This window comes from Puma concolor, chromosome A1 (genome assembly GCF_028749965.1).
Source record: "Puma concolor isolate L17-30 chromosome A1, mPumCon1.1.hap2, whole genome shotgun sequence".
NCBI lineage: Eukaryota > Metazoa > Chordata > Mammalia > Carnivora > Felidae > Puma > Puma concolor.
In genome coordinates, this window is record NC_141667.1 from 237,345,497 (window position 1) to 237,361,796 (window position 16,300).

At 41.4% G+C, this 16,300-nt stretch overlaps 1 protein-coding gene across 4 annotated transcripts in view; it reads left to right on the forward strand.

The window, feature by feature from the left end:
- The first annotated feature begins 8,451 nt into the window (after nucleotides 1–8,451).
- Nucleotides 8,452–16,300, forward strand: part of MTMR6 (myotubularin related protein 6) — a 41,359-nt gene continuing 33,510 nt past the window's right edge. For 2 of the 4 annotated variants that reach the window (XR_015254096.1, XM_086715107.1), the window contains exon 1: nucleotides 8,452–8,614. Coding sequence is in view for 3 of the 4 variants with exons in the window: in XM_086715107.1 (XP_086571233.1) it covers nucleotides 8,591–8,614 (24 nt within the window). In the remaining variant the exon portion in view is untranslated. The remainder of the gene's footprint in view (nucleotides 8,615–16,300) is intronic. The other 2 variants (XM_086715102.1, XM_086715104.1) reach the window with 2 other exon arrangements.

The following is a 16,300-nucleotide window of genomic DNA, read 5'->3' on the forward strand; positions in this document are numbered from 1 at the left end:
TATGGTTGTTTTGTGTCTTGCATTTTTTGTTCAACCTTATATTTATGATTTTCATCTTTGCTGTTATATGTAACTGAATATTCATTAACATTGCTGCATATTATTCTATTTTATGACTATCACCATTTATCTATCCACCTATTTTACTCCTGCTGTTGTTTATAGTTTTGGGCTATTACAGATGGGGTACTAAAAACATATACATAATATTCTATAATATACTATTGCATATACATAATATACGTAACATACTATTGCATACGCTTAAGATTCTCTAGAGTCCACATTTTTTTTTTTCAACGTTTATTTATTTTTGGGACAGAGAGAGACAGAGCATGAACGGGGGAGGGGCAGAGAGAGAGGGAGACACAGAATCGGAAACAGGCTCCAGGTTCTGAGCTGTTACCACAGAGCCGGACGCGGGGCTCAAACTCACGGACCACGAGATCATGACCTGGGCCGAAGTCGGCCGCTTAACCGACTGAGCCACCCAGGCGCCCCAGCCCTCCCATTTATTTAGGCGTGTGTGTGTGTGTGTGTGTGTGTGTGTGTGTGTGTGTGTGTGGAGAGAGGGAGAAGATTGAGATTGCATATCTGTATACCTATTATCCCTCCATTTATGGAGTTTTGTAACATGCTCTATAAATATCTTACACATATTTTGTTAAATTTGTTGACATCTAATACTCTTTTTATGCTGTGGCAAATATATCTTTTTAAAATTCCATTTTCACCTTCTACCACATTGGAACTTATATGCTGTTTCTATTATTTTAGCAGTTACTCTAGCAAATAAAACATATAAACACAACTTTTTAAGGCTAAAGTTAACCAGCACGCCCACTCTTTTCCAAGGTAATGCAAGGATACTAGGATACTTTATCTCACTCCTAACTCATGTATTTGAATTATTGTTCAACTTAGCAAAACTTTATTATTGTTTTAGGCAGTTTGTGTTTATTTATATTTACTCATTTCTGTGTTTGAAATTTTTTTTAACATTTATTTTTGAGAGCCAGAGACAAAGCATGAGTTTGTGGGGGAGGCGGGCAGAAAGATGGGGAGAGAGACACAGAATCTGAAGCAGGCTCCAGCCTCTGAACTGTCAGCGCAGGGCCGGATGCGGGGCTCCACTCACGAAACTATGCGATCATGATCTGAGCCAAACACAGAAGCTTAACTGGCTGAGCCACTCAGCACCTCTCATTTCTTTATGTTAAAAAGAATCTTTGGGGCGCCTGGGTGGCTCAGTCGGTTAAGCGTCCGACTTCGGCTTAGGTCATGATCTTGCAGTCCGTGGGTTCGAGCCCCATGACGGGCTCTGTGCTGACAGCTCAGAGCCTGGAGCCTGTTTCAGATTCTGTGTCTCCCTCTTTCTCTGACCCTCCCCTGTTCATGCTCTCTCTCTGTCTCAAAAATAAATAAATGTAAAAAAAAAGAATCTTCATTTCTTTTGTATCTTAGATCTCCCATCTGTGATCATTTTCCCTATTCTGAAATACAATTTAGAATTTGCTGTAATATGGATCATGGCAAACTCAGTCTTTCTGTTTTTGTCTTTTGGAAGATGTCTGAGTTTTTTTCCCACTTTCATTTTTTGAAAGATATTTTTTCCTGGAAAAAGTATTTTATTTTTTAAGTGATTTATTTCCCATTAAAAAAATTTTTTTAAGTTTATTTATTTATTTTGAGAGAGAGAGAGTGGGAGAGGGGTGGGGGGGGGGGTGGAGAGAATCCCAAGTAGGCTCTGCACTGTCAGCATGGAACCCCAGATGGGGCAGGAACTCATGAACCATGAGATCATGACCTGAGCCGAAATCAAGACTTGGACGCTTAACTGACTGAGCCACCCAGGCTTCCCTATTTTATTTGATTTTTAAAAGATTTTATTATTAAGTAATCTCTACACTGAACATGGGGCTCAAACTTACAACCCTGAGATCACGAGTCACATACTCTACCAATTGAGCCAGCCAGGCATCCCTGCAAAAAGTATTTTAGATTATTGGTTGTTTCTTCCAGTAAATGGCAGATACCATTGCAATGTTACATGCCTTCTACTATTGCTGATAAGAAGTCAACTGTAAATGTAATTACGGATCTACTGGAGGTAATTTGTACTTTTCCTCTGGATGCTTTTAAGATCTCCATTTTTGTCTTTGGTGTTGCCATAACAAAGTCACCATAGGGAATCTGTAGTTCGCTATCATGTATCTAGACATGGATTTCTTTTTATCAAACTTGGAATTTGTAGGCTTCTTTATTCTGTGGATCGGTGTCTTCCATGCATTCTAAAAAAAAAAAAAAATTCAGGCATTATCTCATCAAATGTTATTTTTGCCCAGTCTCTCTTCTTCTCTCTCTTATTCTTGTGAAACTGTGATTAGGTTTATGTTAGATCTTTGCACTCTTTCTTTCATTTTTCCTGAATCTTTTGTCATATTTATAATCTTTTTGTCTCTCTGTACTCCTTTCCTTTGTGGATAATTTTTTTAGTAACTTCTGGTTTTCTAATTATTTCTTCTAATTTGTTTAATCTGTTAAACCCATCCAATGAGCTTTCCATTCCAATTTTTGTATTTAATTTATAGAAGTTATATTTGGTTCTTCATATTTGCTATATCATTCAGAAATTATTTTCCCCCGGGGCGCTTGGGTGGCTCAGACAGTTAAGCAACCGACTTCGGCCCAGGTCATGATCTCACAGTTCCTGGGTTCAAGCCTCGCGTTGGGCTCTGTGCTGACAGCTCAGAGCCTGGAGCCTGCTTCGGATTCAGTGTCTCCCTCTCTCTCTACCCTTCCCCTGCTCTTGCTCTGTCTCTGTCTCTGTCTCTCTCTCAAAACTAAATAAACAAAAAAAAATTTTTTTTTAAATTATTTCCCCCTATACTGCAGATATTTTAAATGTCTCATTTCTTTTTTTTTTTTTTTCCAACGTTTATTTATTTTTTAGGACAGAGAGAGAGCATGAACGGGGGAGGGGCAGAGAGAGAGGAGACACAGAATCGGAAACAGGCTCCAGGCTCTGAGCCATCAGCCCAGGGCCCGACGCGGGGCTCGAACTCACGGACCGCGAGATCGTGACCTGGCTGAAGTCGGACGCTTAACCGACTGCGCCACCCAGGCGCCCCAAATGTCTCATTTCTTTAAACAAAATGAGCATAGTTGTTTTAGAAACAAAGCCTGATAATTATAAAATCTTTTATTGCTATTGCATTGTTAACTGCCAATTATCTCCTGAGAATTGTTTCCTTGTGTACTACGTACGTATTTTTTACTCTGACGAATCACCACAGCTTTCCTTTGAAAACTAATTGTGAGAATTACTTGAAACCCACAGTAGAAGTAGAATTCACTATAAAAGGATTTGTGTTTATTGTAAAAAGCTTCCTAGGCATTACTGATTCCAGGTACTTTCAACTGCATTCACAGCTTGACATTTGGGGTAAGTTTTTTTAGGTGGTATGAATCTAGGTTGTACATCCATCTAATAACCTTTTTGTGGTTGTAATATTTTCAAGATGGGCAATTATTGCACCCCCTTCTTTTCTCCGTGTCAATGCAAATTTCCTGCTATATTCTAGGGCTTGGGTTGGTTGAGTTTCCATACGGCCCTGGCTTTACGTAGGGAGAGAGCGCCTCATTAAACTCCCCACCTGGGTGGGCCTGAGATTTTGGCTTCTGAATTTTGCATCCTTTAAGGGCACCTGGTTTGGAAATGGCCCTTTTGCCACATTTCCAGTTTCCTGCTTACCTCTCTGGGTATATACTTTCTCTTATAGTTTGCACGGTAAGGCCTCACTATCTTGTCTGTTACCTGGTGCTTTACAGAACTTGATTTCTACTTTGCCTGTTATTTTAATTCTTTTTTTTTTTTTTAAGGCAGGGTCATTTCCTAGCCTATCATATTATCATAAATGGAACATCTATATGGATTGTGGAAAATCAATATAGAATAATTATTAATAATACAGACTCTAGAGTCAGACTGTCTGGCTTCACATCATGGATCTAGGCTTTCTCTGTTGCATGATATTGGGCAAGTATTTTCATTGTATTTTACTTTCCTCATCTTTAAACTGAGGAAAGTATTTTCCTCAGAATACAGGCAAAGCATCTGGTACACTTTCTGACTCCTGATTATCAGGTAGTAAGTGTTATCATTGTTATTCCCTCTCTATTAGAATCGGTAAGAGAGAAAAAGTGAGAAATGACAAGAGAAAAGAAGGTGGAGGATAGATAACCTGATATGTGAGGGTAAACTGGGAACAGGAAGTGGGGAAAATGACAAAAACATGGGGAAAATAATAAAAAGAGGTTTTATTAAGGAAGTCATGATGTGTGTCACTCAATATAATTTGCCCTATTCTCATCTCTCAAGAGGTCTTCAGTAAGGACCTACATTAATTTTCAATGTGTTTTCTTTCTTTCTTTCTTTCTTTCTTTCTTTCTTTCTTTCTTTCTTTCTTTCCTTTCCTTTCCTTTCCTTTCCTTTCCTTCTTTTTCTTTCTTTCTTTCTTTCTTTCTTTCTTTCTTCCTTTCTTTCTTCCTTTCTCTTTCTTTCTTTCTTTCTTTCTTTCTTTCTTTCTTCCTTAATTTCTTTCTTTCTTTCTTGTTGGAAGCAGGATTTGTGTTTCTTTTGTATGTGCTACTGTACCAAGACTGGTTTCTAGGTTGCTCAATCTTATTTCATACTTACCTTACAGGAGTAAGTAATTTCACCACAAAGACTGCTGTGCTTAACAAACATCTCACTTGCTTTGGTAATCTGTCTGAAACACAGCAGGCACTCAAAAAAAAAAAAAAAAACAAACCAAAATAAGACAAAGCAACACCAAGACAAGTTGAATTAAATAAGTGAATGAAATGCTGGAAAATTCTTAACCAGAAAAGAAAACGTAGGGGGCACCTGGGTAGCTCAGTCAGTTAAGCATCCAACTTCAGCTCAGGTCATGATCTCAGGGCTCATGAGTTTGGGCCCCGCATAGGGCTCTGTGCTGATAGCTCAGAGCCTGGAGCCTGCTTCAGATTCTGTCTCTCTCTCCCTCTGCCCCTTCCCACACCCCCCCCCCCAATATAAATAAACATTAAAAAAGAGAAAGAAGAAAAAACCTAGAACATCAAACATGGTAAGAAAGATGATGTAAAAATTATAATGATGTTTTACAAGCAGCATTTTCTAGTTACAACAAGTGAAACTGATGAGGGAAACAGGGGCAAGAGAAATGTAGCTTAAATTTCCTTACAGCTTGCAGCCCACTGGTACGTGAAACATGCAGAGTGCGAGCTTCCTCAAGGAACTCGTGGTTGCCTTAGTGCCTTAGTGTTTACGTTTTATTAAAAGACTAAAGGTAACCTTATCCCAACAGCAGCTAGCCCCTCAAGGTCCTGAAAGCCTTGCTTCCACATTCTTTAGAGACTTACGCTATCATTAACCCCCACTAATTAAAAAGTATATAGTCAGTTACTCCTCACAACCCCAGTACAGCTCTTTTTGCCCATAGGTCCTGTTCCTGTGCTATAATAAAATCACCTTTTTGCACCAAAAACATCTCAAGAATTCTTTCTTAGCATTCACTCTTAAACCCAAAACTCAAATTGCATCAAAACTGCTTAGTATAGGGGTGCCTGGGTGGCCCAGTCGGTTAGGCGTTCGACTTCGGCTCAGGTCATGATCTCGTGGTCCGTGAGTTTGAGCCCCGCGTCGGGCTCCGTGCTGACAGCTCAGAGCCTGGAGCCTGCTTCAGATTCTGTGTCTCCCTCTCTCTCTGCCCTTCCCCTGCTCACACTCTGTCTCTGTATCTCTCAAAAATAAATAAACGTTAAAAATTTTTTAAAAACCCGCTTAGTATAGAACATCGGGAAACTGTAAAGCAGGGTTTCTCCATCTCTTCGCTATTGACATGTTTCTGGATAATTCTTTGCTAGGTGTGTGTCTGTAGGTATGCATTGTAGGATGTTCAGCAGCAAACCTAGCCTCTACCCACTAGATGTCAGTAGCGTCTCCACCCATGCACCCAGTTGTGTCAACCAAAAATATCTCCGGGTATGGCCAAATATCTCCTGAGGGGCAAAATCACTGGAGGCTGAGAAACACTGAAATAGAGGAATTACAAAAACCACCTGCAATCCTCCCATCTAGAAATGTAAACTTTTTGTTTGTATACATAAAAATTACGGAACAGTCACATTGATCTTATTCCATAACCAGCTTATTTTCCACTCAGTAATACAGCATCAACATTTTTGTTATGTAATATTCCTCTACAGCATAAATTTTTTTGGTAGTGCAAGTACTTTATAACAAAATAATCCTGGGGCGCCTGGGTGGCGCAGTCGGTTGAGCGTCCGACTTCAACCAGGTCACGATCTCACGGTCCGTGAGTTCGAGCCCCGCGTCGGGCTCTGGGCTGATGGCTCAGAGCCTGGAGCCTGTTTCCGATTCTGTGTCTCCCTCTCTCTCTGCCCCTCGCCCGTTCGTGCTCTGTCTCTCTCTGTCCCAAAAATAAATAAACGTTGAAAAAAAAATTAAAAAAAAATAATAATCGTAATTCCTCCTTCCTCCCTCCCATCCCTGTGTCATTGCTGTCCTTCATTTCACTTATACATTAAGCATTTGTGCGTGGGTGCACACACACACACACACACACACACACACACTCAAATACATTGTTGCTATTATTTTGAACAAAATGTTTATTATTAGATCAATAAAGAATAAGGAAATGTTTTTATTTCACTTTCACTTATTCCTTCTCTAATGTTCTTCCTTTCTTTATATAGATCCAAATTTCTGACCTGTATCATTTTCCTTCCCTCTGAAGAACTTCTTTTAACAATTTTTTCCAAGGCAGCTCTATCGGCAACAAATCTGCTCAATTTTTATTTACCTAAGAAAGTCTTTATTTCACTTTGCTCTCTTCTTGCTTGTGCGGTCTCTTCACATCTGAAGAGAAGTCAAATGTGATACTTACCTTTGCTTCTCAATAGGTAAACTATTCTTTTCCTCTGGCTTCTTCAGGACTTTTTTTCTCTATCTTTGATTTTCTATAGTTTGAGAATGATGTGTAGTTTCTCTGACATCTATCCTGCTTGGTGTTCTCTGAGCTTACTGGGTCTGAGGTTTGACATATAACATTAAACCAGGGGAAATTTTCAGACATTATTGTTGCAAATACTTGCCTCTGTTCCTTTCTTTCCTCTTCAGATGTTCTTTACATATATACTACACCTTTTGTAGATGTCCTGCAGTTCTTGGATATTCTGTTCTGGTTTTTTTTCAGTCTTTGTTTTCTTTGTGTTTTAGTTTTGGAAGTTTTAGTTTTTGAAATATTCTCAAGCTCTCCGAGGAAAGAGATGTCTTTCCTCAGCCATGTCCAGACTACTAATAACACCATCAAAGGCATTCTTCATTTCTGTTGCAGTGTTCTTTATCTCTACTATCTCTTTTTGGTTTTTACTTAGGACCCTCGTCTCTCTGTTTCCATTGCCCATCCGTTCTTGCGTGTTGTCTCCTTTATCCAGATAAATAAGACCCTTTCCCATATTAACCCTAGTTGTTTTAAATTTGCAGTCTGATAATTCCAACATCCCTGTCATATCCAAGTCTGGTTTTGATGCTTGCTGTGTCTCTTCACACTGTTTTCTGCCCTTTAGTATGTCTTGTAAGTTTTTCTGGATATTTGGACATGATTTACTAGGTAAAAGAAACTGCCCGGCATTGGTGCCCAGGAAGGTTGCTGCTTGTGGGTTTGTTTCCTTTAGTTGTGATTGTCTGTATTTGCCTGCCCCTCTCTAATTCTGGGGGCAGTGATATTCCCGGTGACCTCAGTTCTCTTGCAGGTCTAGGGAAAGTTGATGATTTTCAAGTTTGCTCAGCTTTTACTTGTTAGGATCTACCGCATAATTTTTTAATGGATGCTGGTGTTTATGGACATACTACACTTTTATATAACTAATTCTGTAGTATGGGGAATTTTGATTGTTTCAAATAAGGCTACACTAAATATATTTGATGATTTCCTTGGAACAGATTCTAGTACAACCGCACCTAAAGAGAAAGTATTGAAATTTGGTGCTGTCCACTGGCAGGGTAATGGACTTCAGTGACGTCTTGTCTCGCCCTCACCCACTAAATTCTCTTCACACAAGGACGTCCACACAGTCCATTCCTGAGCAAAGAAAAGTCTATGAACCACCGAGCTCGCCTCCATTTCTTGTCCTTGGCCAACTGCCCGATAGAGGGACGCCTTCTGCTAGGGGTTGGCGAGCCTCCACAAGCAGGGGGCGCTGCAGGATCTACGGTGGCTCAGAAGAAGGAGACGCCGCTCTCCCCCAGAGGACGCTCTGCCCCGCCGGTCCCCGCCCCCTTCGCGGCCGCCGGTTTGGGGAAGTGTCTCTTGGAGACGGCGCACGCCGGCTGCGCCTGCGCGGTTGACGCTGCCAGGGGGCGGGCTGAGGGGGCGGGCTGACGGGCCGCGGCGCTGGCCCGCTGATAGTTCCTGCCGGACCTGGGTGGTTGTGGCCGCCCGGGGTTCTGTCGCTCCATGGTACGCCCGTGAGGCTGGCTGCCGGCGGCCGTCTCCTCGAAATGGAGCACATCCGTACGACCAAGGTAGTCGGACGCAGAGAGCTGTTCGCCACTGGCCATGGTCTGAGCCGGCAGAGGGACGAGGCGATGGGAGCTCGGCTGGCCCGACCGGGGCTAAGGAGCGGCCGCGCGGGGGCCCGGCCCCAGGCCCGAGGGCCCTGCCCGGGCCTAGTCTGGGAGGGTAGGGGCAGTTTGGGCCGAGGTGGGTGCGGAGGCCTCCTGTACCTACGGGAGTGGCAGTCTCGCTTCAGCCCTGGGTGTCGGGGTCTGGATGATTTGGGCTGCTGGGGGTTAAGTCCCATGAAATGGGTCGCCGCCCTCTAGCGCTACACTCTTTGGGGGGCAGAACTGGGGCTGTTTTAGCTCCAGCTGCTTTCAGCCATTCGCCGCCCATAGACCGGAAAACGGGTGGGTCCTCAAACCAGCGTTCCGGTACTGTGTAAGCTTTTCCTTGTTCACGTTGAATTGTCCCATGTCACAGATTCTTGATGGAAGTTTTGGAGACGCTGCGATCAGCGCTCTGCTCCATCTCACTTGCTTGTCTCGGTCTCCAGTCGTTTAAATTTGGCATTCCGTCTCTGTGCTTCAAAACTTCATTGTCTTTAGTGTGAATAGTTTAACAGAGGAGTTACGGAGAAGAAAAAAATGGCATCCCATATTTTAAAGTGTCCGGTGAAACTCTTTTTTAGTTGAGCTTATTAAATCCTATGCTTAACATTTGGGTGCGAAAGGCATTTACTTTTAAGAACACACAATATTCTTATAATTCCATTACAAATGTTAAAACTGAAGGGAATAGCATCAGAATGTTACCGAATTACGTTACCAGCAATTAAGTTCAGCTTCAGCCTTGGGAGGGAGAAAACAAACCGAGACAAGACTTGAATAACATGATTTGAAGACCTCTGGGCGCCTAACAACACGGGGAAGAGGGACCCACTGTGAATCTTGACTTCGTGTTTTCCTGAAACCATTGTTCAGTTGCCTCACATCCTAAAGTTACCATTCATTTAGAAAAATAGCAGACGTGCGTTATCTTCATTTGTTCCATGGAGAGTTTGAGGTCTGTGCCATTAAAATGTTTCACAAACCTTTGTTAGATGTCACGGATTTTTGTTGGAGCTTGTTTTTGACTGCGCATACTATAGTAAAATTGAAGACGCTAAAAACTAATGTCTTTCAAAAAAATCTTTTTTTTAAAGAGAAGAATAGTAAAGCAACTCTGTAATTCTTCAAGTTGCTGGTACTTAAAGTTTGAAAACAGAAGGCTAACTAAGTAAATAACCAAACTAGTAGAAAATGCGGAGGTGGAAAAGAGGGCTGAGGTATGCATCAGATCAGGTTCTTGTCCTGGTTCCAAAGTTCTGAATGTATATTATATAGTAGCTTTTCACAGTGGGCCTGTGCTAATGGTTTAGCCAGGTCCTCGTACGACTTTTTAAGAAGCAAAATTTATTTATTTATTTATTTTTTAATTTTTTTTTTAACGTTTTTATTTATTTTTGGGACAGAGAGAGACAAAGCATGAACGGGGGAGGGGCAGAGAGAGAGGGAGACACAGAATCGGAAACAGGCTCCAGGCTCTGAGCCGTCAGCCCAGAGCCTGACGCGGGGCTCGAACTCACGGACCGCGAGATCGTGACCTGGCTGAAGTCGGACGCTTAACCGACTGCGCCACCCAGGCGCCCCAAGAAGCAAAATTTAATTTTCTATTAAAATTACTTCTCAAGTTGTGCTCTTTTATTACTTTGAATTATTTTTCTAGCATTGGACCACCAGTACTCTGGAATAATCTTAAGTGGCTATAGACAGACTATAATTAAACAAATATTTACCAGGTCCCAGTTACGTGCCAGGCATCGTACAGACACCGGTTATGTAGCAGTAAGCACGATAGATTTGGAGCTCGTTCTACATTCTGATCATTGCGTTTACTGTAATATTTTCTTAAATCATGGCTTAGTCTCAAAAGATTGATATGAACATAGCCTATTGCATTATTATACTAGTATGCGTAGCCTTCTTGGACATGGTTAATTTACTGCAAAAATGATTGTATTTCAAAACTAAAAATGAATTGCTTTAAGTTTACTTAGCTGTTTTGAATTTAGCAGTTTAGTCACTATGATCAAGAACTGATTGTAGTCGTACGTAACGATTGTCTTGTTCTGTGTTGAGACCGCTGTATTTGGAAAGTAATAATGACCATTTCTTGAGCAACTCTATGTCTCTAGAGCCAACTGTGCAGTATTTCTTTACCGTACTTACAATTTCACAAATATATTTTTTATACAAAATTGTCACTAATTTCTTGAATAACCTTGCCAGTTGGGTACATTATCAACCTTTACAGATGAGGGAATAGACTTGGAGAGTTGAAGTAATCTGCTCAATTATCTAATGAGAGGTAGAGCCAAGATCGAAGCCAAGGCTTGTCTACTTCCAAAGATTACATAATGTTTTTTTCTTCTCTAGTTTTAATCTAATTGTTAAAATGTATTAATATTAAATCAGAAATGAATCTAATAGTAATTCTTTTTTTTTTTTTAATTTTTTTTTCAAACGTTTATTTATTTTTGGGACAGAGAGAGACAGAGCATGAACGGGGGAGGGGCAGAGAGAGAGGGAGACACAGAATCGGAAACAGGCTCCAGGCTCTGAGCCATCAGCCCAGAGCCTGACGCAGGGCTCGAACTCACGGACTGCGAGATCGTGACCTGGTTGAAGTCGGACGCTTAACCGACTGCGCCACCCAGGCGCCCCTCTAATAGTAATTCTAAGAGCTTTTTCTTCCCCCGAATCTCTTTTTGACTTAAGTAAATAATATGTGGCTTTTTTTTTTTTTTTGTATAGTGTCATTGTGAGGTTTTTTATTATTATTATTGCTTACTACCCAGAGGCTGAGTACTGATTAAATGGCTTTATAGCTATAAAATTCAGGAATATCATCCTATTTTGGTCACATTTGGTTTACGAACTGTACCATTAAAGATGTCAGGTGTGAATTTGAATTTCGGAAAGACCATTTCCAAGCTTATGCCTATCACTTTGAGCTCTAATTTTGCCATAATGAGATAGTCTTGCCAAGAAACAATGGGAAAGAAGCAGACACACTTCTTTATACAGTCTTTCTCCTATCCCTGCCAGGCTCCAGTGCTTTGGCTGACATCATCTGTTGATGTCGAATGATATCATGCTGTTTGTGAATGGAACTTTACAGAATGTAATGGAAGAATGTTTTTCCTAAGTTCTATACGGAAGACTGCTTTCTAGAGTTTACTAAAGATTGGAGTGTCCTATGAAAATCTGACCTCACTAGGATTCAAGTGAATTATTCCAGAAGTAACGCCTAGTTTGTTCTTAGCTTGCTACCCGTTTTGTCATTAGAATGTAAGATCGTACACGTATGTATACAAACACATGTTATCAGTTACACAGAGGGAAAGATATGCAAAACTGGGAATGACTAAAAATAAGAACCAATAGTTTGTGGGGAGCACCTGAATGCTTTTCCCCATGCAAAATGCCATTTTGACTCACTAATATTATCCCATTAGACAGGTGGGAAAACCCCAGCCTGCAGAGGATTAAATATCTTGTCCTGACTCAAACAGCTAGCTTTACTAGGTAAGAGGTGGAAACGTGAATCCAGATCTTTCTTTCTTTTTTTTAAATTTTTAAATATTTATTTATTTTTGAAGGGGGGGGGAGAGAGAGAGAGAGAGAGAGAGAGAGAGAGTGGGGGAGGGGCAGAGAGAGAGGGAGACACAGAATCCCAATCAGGCTCCAGACCCTGAGCTGTCAGCACAGAGCCTGACGCAGGGCTTGAACTCGCAAACCGTGAGATCATGACCTGAGCCGAAGTCAGACGCTCAACCGACTGGGCCACCCAGGCGCCCCGAATCTAGATCTTTCTGATACCAGTCCTGTTCTCTTAACCATAACACTCCTCTTCTCCACAGAGTAATGGTCTAATCAAGAGATTTGAATAGTGAGGTAGGTCAGCATGAGTAGAAATGGAAGGAAAGTAGGGGATGGAGGAGAGGAACTTAGGTGGTCGGGTTGTGTCTAGCAGGTGGCTGATTATGAGGGTCTAGGGTCAGGGGAGAAGTGTGGTCCCGAAGAAGATTTGGGAGTTGTCAGTGTTTAGGTAATGATTGATTTTTTCTTTTATGGATGAGTTTCTGCAAGGAGTACACGTAGAGGCTCTGTGGAGAAGAGTGTGAAGGTTAGAGCCCCGAGAATACTTACAAAGGGGCAAGCAGGAGAAGAGGAGTCAGAGAAGGGGTATTAGGGATAAAACGGGAAGAGGCAAGTCACCGGAAGGGAACAGTTTTCCCTATTCTAATTTCCTTCTTTGCTTCCTCTTCCTCTGCTCTCTCCTTGTCTTTAGGCTTGTATATTTTAGGCACTGGGGAAATGGTGGTCAGTAAATCAGACAAGAGTCCCTGCCGTTATAAAACTCATCTGCTCGTTGGGGAAGACGTAACAGTAAACAAGGTTAATAAGTCAAATATGTAACACGGTAGATGATAATTGCTGTGGAGAGTGCCAGAGTGGGGTTGGGGGAGGATGGTCGTAAGTAGGGTAGTTAGGGAAGTCTTTACAGAGATAGTGACACTTGAGTAGAGACCTGAAAGTGATGAGGGAGCAAGCCGTCTTCACAGGGACAGGGGTTGGGAAGGGGTGGCTGGGAGAGTCCCAGAAGAGGGAACAACAAGGGCAGAAACCCCGTGCTGGGCATGCCTGCTTAGTACGAACTAGCAAGAAGACCAGCGTGGCTAGAGTAGAGTGAGTGAAGGAGAGAGCACTTTAGTAGATTAAAAGTGGGGCAAAGGGGCAGGCCTTGAAGGCTGATGTGAAATCTTTGCTTTTCCTGAGTGAGACAGGAAGCCATTCATGAAAAGTCAGCTGTGTCCAATGCTGCAGAAAAGCAAAGTAAGACAGGATTGCAAAGTGTCCTTGGATTTATGATCGGTCTCATTGGTGACTTATTCAGCTAGACGCTATTGTAGGAACCGGGGGTACACGAACAAAGAAAGATGGCAGTCACTGCCCTCTTGAGGTTCATCTTCCACCTCACAAAGGCAGCTTGACGCTCTTTCTTTTTGAAAGACGTCAGTGCTGCGGAGTGTGGATACTAAGAGTCCCAATGGGTGCCTGGCTATAGGGGTGGCTCACGACAAGTCAGAGAAACCCTGACAGTGCATTTTCTGCTTCAGTAACCTTTGTCAGGGAGTTGTAAAGTACAGCTGTTTGATGCAGAACTTGGAGGGTAGCCATTGGTCCTTTCTTGTCCCAGAGGCCACTTGGTGTCTGGATTTTCTAGACGTGATTCTGAGTATGTGTGATTGCCTGCGTTTTTCCTTTCCAGTTTTGTAATCAGCTGAAATTTGAACTTCCTGTTTAGACCATTAGGGGACCTTTCAGTGCAGGCCCAAAGTTGGCAACAATTCAGCTTACGTGCCCTCAAAGTAACGTGTTGGTGTTTCCCATCCTCACCATAATGACCATACCCTCCAGTTCCGTCCTCCCGGCACCATTTCTTCTTTGTTTATTCTGTTCCCAAAACCTTTTCCTTCTTCCCCACTGTCTTCTTGCCCGTGGTAATACCTATAATTAAGGGATCCTAACACTATTTCTGTAGGGCCTCAGTGCTAGTCAATTGAAAGAGTTGTGGTTCCCTAAATACCTGACTTAAAACGTTTCCAGGAAAACACTGGGAAAGATGTCGCAACATCTGTGAAGTACTTTTAGTTCCTTGGTGAAAAAGGGAAATATGAGGCAGCAGTTGGTGTTTAGAAATTGGCTGAGTCTCTGGTTTGAAATTTGGATGCTGATAATTTTAGCGAAGAAAAAGATCTGATTTCCTTCTTTTTTTTTTTTTTTTTTTTTTTTTTTTTTACAGTTACCTTAGGATTTGCAGCAAAGAAGAGAATAATTAGTAAATTTTCTCAGAACCTAAAGTTTCTCCGGAACCTAAAGTACTAAATAAAGGTTTTGGACTAACGTTCAGGTTCATTTTACTATCTGTCACATCCATATAGCGATTGCCATATTGAGGCAGTCATGTAATGATTTTTCTATTATATTTTCTGATGTGAATATAATTTTTCATTTACTAAGGTAAATAATCCTCAATTGAGTCATATGTAATCTCTCTTCCCTCAGATTTATATTTCTTTTTATACCTTATCTTAGTGAATGGCACCCGGTCTGACGAGATTAACATCTTCCAGAAGCCTCCATTTCTCTACTTCTCCTTCCTCCTCACCTCAGTTTCGTTATCTCACGATGGGCTTCTTCTTTATCCTGTCTGTTGTGGCTTAATCCAGGACTTACTACGTCTCTCCCAGGCACCCTTAGATTACTCCATTAGCCTCTTACCTGGTTTCCTTCCTCCCATCTCCTCTCTACTCAACATTTTCTCCACGTTGCCATTGGAAAGATCTTAAAAACCGTATCCGATCATGGGCTACGGTGCTTAAAATCCTCCCTTTGTATCCTTTTATCTACAGCATCACAGATGCTCTACTTTAATGGGAGTTTCTTTTTCATCAAATGTTATGCCCCCCCCTTTTGTGTTCTGTCTCTTCTATTGAGAATTCTGTATTTTCTGTGTATTAAGAAAATTTTGTTGAGCTTTGCTTTTAATATTATATTAGGAAAACATAGTTTTTTCCCAGCTGTAGCACACATTAGAATATTGGGTCGGTGTGCCTCTTCCTCCTTTTCTCCATTTGAACTTGACATCGTTTTAATATAGAGGACTGTCAGGGCTCAACTTACCTTATCAGCTAACTAACTTAATAACAGTAGTAATTTTTGCAAACATTTGAGCACTTTATTGCTTACTGTTTTTCAAGCAACCTTGGGGTAAAGTACCTACATTTATTATCCAACCTTACTGCAGCGCTCAAGGGAGAGATTATTGTACTTATTTTGCAGATAAAGAAAACGAGGCCCAGACAAATTGACCTTTAGTTTTAGTTGATAGCTGGTAAAATTTTGTTGAATGAGTTAGTAAACTTTTTTTTTTTTTTTTTAGGTAAACTCTCTTTCTTTATAATGTATATTTACGTTCATGTTCGTCCTATGCTCTTCATAATTTTTTTAATGTTTATTCATTTTGTGAAAGAGAGAGAGTGGGGGAGGTGCAGAGAGAGAGGGAGACACAGAATCTGAAGAAGGCTCCAGGCTCTGATCTGTCAGCACAGAGCCTGATGTGGGGCTCAAACTCATGAACCGAGAGATCGTTACCTGGAGCCACCGAGGTACCCCTTTTTCTATGTTCTTTCAAGATGTGTGTGTATGCGTGGGGAGGGGGGAAGGGCAGGGGAGTGTATGTACATGCCCATAATGCAGTTACATATTTTAAGGGGCCACAGTTGTAAGAAGCTCTTTTAAGAAGTGGGGGGACTACACGAGATGGGGCCTTAAATATTTGGGAAAAGAGCATAAAGATAGGGAAGGAACCTAGCCTAATGTGAGTTAAGAGCAAGAGGCATTAATTTGGAGTTAAAGTTAGAAGGAATACCTGTTGCGTAAAAATGACCCGGTGAGCTTCATAAAAATAGATTCTTGAAATACATATATGTATTTAAAGAATATATGTATGTATTTATACATATGTATTTATATTTATATTGGTCTCCATCTTCTGAGATGACTGAATGTAGTTCAGTGGGGCTTGGGATTTATATTTGTGTA